Genomic DNA, 6,617 nt, shown 5'->3' with positions numbered 1-6,617 from the left:
AAAGAAGAAGAAGAAGAAGAAGAAGAAGAAGAAGAAGAAGAAGAAGAAGAAGAAGAAGAAGAAGAAGAAGAAGAAGAAGAAGAAGAAGAAGAAGAAGAACTCACAGGAAAATAGCAATTTAGAAATTTGAACTAAAGTGAACTTGAACTGGTCTGTCTTACAGAGCACTTAAATTAATTCAACTTCTGTATTGCACTCATTTGCATCTGCTATCTGTATGGCTTTTTATTTGATTTAGAGCAGAGGTGTCAAACTCTAACTCAATAGCACTTGAGGTTGTGGGCCGAACGGGAAAACTAAATGCTAAAAACCCCCCAATAAACTACAATATGAATTAAAATAGACGTTAACGTGATAACATATCAAAGTGTATCAATTTCACTCATACTCATATGCCAATTTGTCAGAGTGAGATGTTCGGCATTTTTTTCTCAGGGTAATAAATCAGGAATGAAAGGAGAACTATGATCGCTGATGTCTGCCGGAGATCTGGCACTGGATGAACAAGTCCGTTAATGTTTCGAATAAGATTCTATATTTTGGAGATTTTCGGGATGGACAACCTAAATACCCGTCGCGGGCCAGCTGTAATTGCTCGACTGGCTTGATGCGGCCTGCGGGCCTTGAGTTTAGCACCTGTAACTTAGAGGATGTCTTGCTGGACTGCGGCATGGACCACCCTGGTTTGAACCCCCAAAAAAGAATGTTACGATTCAAGAGGAGAATCATGTAGTTAAACATCGGAGAAGGGTCTCTGAGTACAGTTGTGAATTACAGTGCGATTGTGCTGGAGTATGCATTAGAGTAATAACTTTCAAATAGCGACCTCAGAGTAAAAACGTCATTACTAGTATGTGTTTATTTTATTAAGAATTCGACGGCTCTTGCAACACAATCAGGTCGTATAAGTGCTGAAGATTAGAGGTGTTAGAAGAGAGTAACAAACACGGGGAAGGAGGAGAGATAGGGACGATAGAAGTTTGACAGGAAGGAAGGAACAAACCACTCTAGAGCAACCACCAACCACCCGCAAACAGCATTAGTTAGATGAAAAGTATTGAAGACTGCTCGCTACGTCATAATTACAAAGTTTTATCTGACATTTTTGAGTTGCTAAGACCTTGAGATCAGAAATCAAATGCTCTATCTGCCTATCTGCTCTATTAAAACCGTAAGATTATTCTGAGTTGTCATCAAAATACTCAAAGAATAGCTTTCAAAAAGACTTATCACACTGTGAAACTCAAACTGTTTGATGTCAAATTCCTCAAAACTAGGCACTGAGCAGATAGAACGTTGTAATTTTAGGATAGCATAATGCCTTTCTTTCTCGAGTTCATATTGCCCACTTCCATTCTTTCCATCTAAAACTATTTTTAAATGTCTCTAATACGTGACTACACTGTTTCTGATAACAAATGGAACTAGCCAAACTGTAGATCATTACCACATTGAGACAAAAATAAATATGACTAACATCGTTTACCACTGAATTCTTCATAAATTAATGAATTGCTAGATCTGTATTATTAACTGCAACAGCCACATTTATCCTTCAGTCAAACGAGCAACTTCCGATCAGTAAAGAATCAGGGGATCTCGCAACGCCGTTCAATTTCGCCCGGGAATCGTAATGATAACCGTTGCCATTCGTGCAGAAAAAATTATAGGTTCAATTGTTTAAATGGTGTGGAAACGACATTCTGCCGTGAAATGGAATGACCAAGAGACACACATTATGTGACGCGACGTGGTGGAACCAGGCTCTCGTCAGTTTTTGGGCATGCAGAGTTATTGCATCATCTTAAACCTTCTTCCTCTGTCTGTATAGGGATGAAAAAAATGTCCATTTATCTTGAATGCAAGTCGAAATATTTGCGAATGAAGGAGGTGGGGGTCACCTGGTTTCAGAGGTAAAATTAGTGAGAAAATTGCCCCCGAAGATTAGTCATTTCCTTAGCTTAAGAGTCCAGGGTAACTGAAAATTTTCATTTTTTGCACCTTTAAATAACGTTTTTCAGTAAAATCCACACAGAAATGTGTTCTTCAATGGGCATGAAAGGTCTTCAACAAAAAAAACAAAGAATTGATAAATATTCAGAAACCTGCAGATAAATGCCAGTTTCTTCACTTTGATTTTTATTACCAGAGCCTGAGTCCACCACGCTGCCTCACATATTATGAGATCGATCCAGTTGTAGAGAATGCAGGCGGATGACGCCAGCACGTAGTCCAGGATAACGACAGTATGGTACTTTGAAGCAGAGTAGGGGCACGTTTGACAGCATAATATTGTAGAAAAGGGTATCGTGTCTACGATACGAAATTATACATCGCTACATCGGAAACAAGGAAGTAGTAAAATTGTGTAGTTCGCAACGGGTTGAACGAGCAGAGAGAGAGAGAGAGAGAGAGAGAGAGAGAGAGAGAGAGAGAGAGAGAGAGAGAGAGAGAGAGAGAGAGAGAGAGAGAAGAGAGAGAGAGAGAAGAGAGAGAGAGAGAAAGAGAGAGAGAGTGAGAGAGAGAGTGAGAGAGAGTGTGTATGTTTGTGTGTGTGTGTGTGTATGTGTGTGTGTGTGTGTGTATGTGTGTGTGTGTGTGTGTGTGTGTGTGTGTGTGTGTGTGTGTGTGTGTGTGTGTGTGTGTGTGTGTGTGTGTGTGTGTGTGTGTGTGTGTGTGTGCGTGCGCGCGCGAGTGAGAGAGGAAGATAGAGAGAGAGAAAAAAAGACACACAAACACACACAAACACACACACACACACACACACACACACACACACACACACACACACACACACACATACACATACACATACACATACGCGCGCGCACACACGCAGACAGAAGTAAAGTAGATGAAGGCTGAAGAGAAAGTTATAGCCGATACATAACTTATGACTGTCTGAAACTTTTGGAGAAGCAAGGATCTCGCACATTAGTGGCGACTACAATGTGCCAGTCGGTAAAAAATTAAAGGCTCTATCGCTAAGCTGTTGTGTTATCCGCACTCTAATCGCCGTTCACCTAACATTATAACTTGACCAATGTTGAAACAGATTACAATTTTTTTCCAACTTGTGTATGATGTATGCGATTTCCATGGGACAAAAAAAAGACAAAACTATTTTGCTGGTGGAGATGGATACATAATCTGAAATCCCTTCATTTCTTATAACGCAGTTGTTAAATTATGATCACACATTTTACGAACAGAAAATAATAGACCAACAGTCGATCGGTTATATAGTGATCGATGAGTCTACAAGACTTAACATTTGGTCTTTTCCCACAGACTCATTACATGTTAACTGTTAACATTTTTCTGTGTACGTTAATAATTGTTTTTTTCAAAGTGTAGATTCTAGATGTTTTTACGTACCCATCGACACAGTATAGATCCATTAAGAGGTTAGGAAGTGGGCTTCGACCCTAGATGTCAGTGCTAACCCAGATTGAGAGGAATATAACAGCCCAACAGAAAGACAGAGATATTAGTTGAAATTCTTCCAACGTGGGAATCAAACTCAGGTCATCTACGTGCGACAGCAAAGTGCCCAACTGCTGCATCACAGACGCAGGCACTTGAGAGTTGGCAGGGATATTTGACAGCAGGGCAAGCCTATGTCTTTATCTTTACGTGCATTGAGGCCTGCACAAATTCATAACGTGAAATCTTCATTGTCATTCTTTATGATCATGAGGAGACTTGTTAACCTTTGTTGAACTAGCACCCGCTTTTGCCACTTTTACGAGGCTAACGTTTTCATTACGCCCACCAATATGTATTTCAGAGAGGGGCATTAAGAAACATTGTCCCCACCCACCGCCCACCAAAATCACCAGTTCGCCCACCAAAATTACCAGTTCGCCTACGAGTGGACGATATCTGCCAGGTTGGCAAGCGCTGGTCAAGAGTATGTGTGATACCGGGTGCCCATTGACACGATCGGGTCGGGTCGGATCTGTTTGCTAGCCACATTGAGGGCGCTATGCTGCCATCGTGGCGCAAGCCGATCGCGCCCGACTCGTTGCTTCTAAAACAAACGCGTTTGATTTCAGGCGACAAATCGGGCGATCATTTCTACCCGACCCGACGCGACCTTATCCCATCCGCAATGGGTAACCGGTATAAAAAAAACAAACGCGTTCGTTTTCAGGCGACGAGCTGGCAGATCGACATGATCCGACCCGATCCCATCCGCAATGAGCACCCAGTATTACAGAATGATGTACAATGTGGTAAAATGTGTCACGATAAGCCATAGGTCATAGAAGACACAACAAAAGCTCATGCGTTTCCATCAACCTGACTCTTTCCATTCGGAAGTGGACTTAATTAAGACGAAATTCAAAATTCAGAATAAATGTTTCTTTTTAATGTAGGCGTTTTACGCTCCTATTGACACAATTTAGGTCATAAAGGAGACGAGCTTTAAGAAGGAGGCTTCAACTTCAAGGGATACAACTAACCAGCAGAAAGACGGAGATACTCGATAAAAATTCTCCCCACACTGGGAATCGAACTCAGGTCTTCTACGTTCGACAGTGAAGCGCCCGACCGCTACATTACAGACGCCGGTCAGAATTAAATGACTATGTCTGCCAACCTTATTCTACTACAGTCCTCACTCCTCACAAGTCTGCTTTCCGGTGGGGTTCTCACCACAGAGTAATGACAAGTACAGAAGGCTCATTGAGTTTGAAAATGGTGAAATGGTATGGGTTTAACGCCTCTATCAACAATATTAGGTTATTTAAGAGGCGGGGCCTCCGAGTTTAATGTCCATCTCCGAAAGGACTGAGCCAAATGGGAATTTCGGGTAAAGTGCCTTTCCCAAGGACAAAACGTCTGACTGAGCTGAGGCTCAAACCCCCGAACCAGCAATCTCACGATTACGAATTCGGTAGACTGACCGCTAGGCTACCGACGCCACCTCACTGAACTTCTCGGGGTGGAATAAGCCGCTAAAAGAGATTCTGTGCACCATCTGCACTCGAAGAGATTCTCGAACGAAAGCAAAGATGGTGTGAGCCATCTACACGCGAATATACTCAACCGCCAACAAAAGTAGCTCCATAAAGTATTATTATTATTTTTTAAAGCCGAAAGCACTACAGAATATAATACGTTTGAAACTGGACATACTGCTTAACCCAAGATCGCCGAATAATGGAACAGCTATGTAAAGTTAGGATTCTACTACTAGGCTCTGAACTGCAAAAAAATTTGTACTATTTGACTTGTAATAAAATTATTTTGATTTACATTTAAATTTGTTGATGTAATATTGATCAAACTTTGCGCTTAGTGTGGTCTGCTACTTCTACTTTTGTCTAAAGTCTGTCGTTTTCGTTACCTGTTCCTAGCGAAATGCTATCATTTAGTTTAGTTTTAGTAGAGGTTTTACGGCGCTCGCAACTGCATAAGGTCACATGAGCACCAGAAGATTAAAGGTGTTACAATAAAGTAGGAGCAAACCACACCAAAGCACCCGCCTACTACTCACAATGCTATCATTATCGTCTCGACTCACCTTACCTTGAAAGAAGTCATCAGCAACACCCTCCGTCCTCTCTCCCACGTCCATGACTCACATCTCAACGACCCCAATGACCTGCTTCAGAAGGGCTGGTGGTCTCTGTGTGTACCAAAAGATTATCAGACCATTTACAGACAACAGAACCCCAGTCTCCCCTCTTTTCTCCTGTCTATCCGAAAAGAAACACTGAAAGCCGCCGAAGAATTCGGTAATTATGCAAATGTTTCTCACGTTCAAACACTTCTCCGGTCGAATGGGGTCGTCTGATGATTTAAGCTTGCGAAAACAGTCAACCGATAGAGTGCCCGCCTTTAATTTGATCGGCCGGGTAATCGTTGCCAGAGCACGAGCGATTCGATACAGTTGGTTGGGTTAAAGAGTAAACATGATTAAGAAGGGGGATTCACGGGAAACTGTCGGCCTCCATGGACCCACAGGTATTTGAGACTCTGGTGAGATATACCTGTGGGACTGTGAAGGTTGACTTGAATTTGTCGAAGTTCAGGCTCGTTAGACAGACAAGAGATTCCCAAGAGAAGTAAAGAGATATTGTTTCTGAGGTATTTTAATGAATCAGGACACAGTAAAGATATGGACCAGAACATAAAAGCAAAGTACAATCGTCAGATATCAATTTGTCTGAAACTGATACTTGACCTCCTTAAATAGGGTATATATTTGAACCAGTCGCTATCAATTGACAGACAATGGTTTATTGTGTTCCGATCTATCTCACTATCTCGGTGTTTGTATTGGTATATGTGCCGCGAGGGTTTTAATTGTTGGAAATACGAGTCAAGATTAGAGGAATTCTTTTCTTATAAATCATTGGGACTTAGTTTAAGAAGGGTCCAGAAATAACCAAGAAAAAGATCCTCTGTTCGTTACGTGATCTCATTAGAAATGGTCGAGAAAAGAATCTAAAATTTTTTTTACTGCGGATTCTAACACTTCCAACTCAATACCATCGTCTCACTCATCCTCTCTCACTCATCCCTCTCTCTCTCTGTATGTATGTATGTGTGTATGTGTGTATGTGTGTATGTGTGTATGTGTGTATGTGTGTATGTGTGTATGT

General features: G+C 41.6%; 1 protein-coding gene across 1 annotated transcript in view; it reads right to left on the bottom strand.

The window, feature by feature from the left end:
- Positions 1-6,617, bottom strand: part of LOC101855008 — a 74,564-nt gene that overhangs the window by 36,333 nt on the left and 31,614 nt on the right. The window contains exon 6 of the mRNA XM_013080551.2: positions 572-680. Coding sequence (XP_012936005.1) covers positions 572-680 — 109 coding nt within the window. The remainder of the gene's footprint in view (positions 1-571; positions 681-6,617) is intronic.

Source organism: Aplysia californica, unplaced genomic scaffold (genome assembly GCF_000002075.1).
Source record: "Aplysia californica isolate F4 #8 unplaced genomic scaffold, AplCal3.0 scaffold00091, whole genome shotgun sequence".
Taxonomy (NCBI): Eukaryota; Metazoa; Mollusca; class Gastropoda; order Aplysiida; family Aplysiidae; genus Aplysia; species Aplysia californica.
The sequence above is the reverse complement of the archived record's forward strand: the minus strand, read 5'-3'. Positions and strand labels throughout refer to the sequence as shown.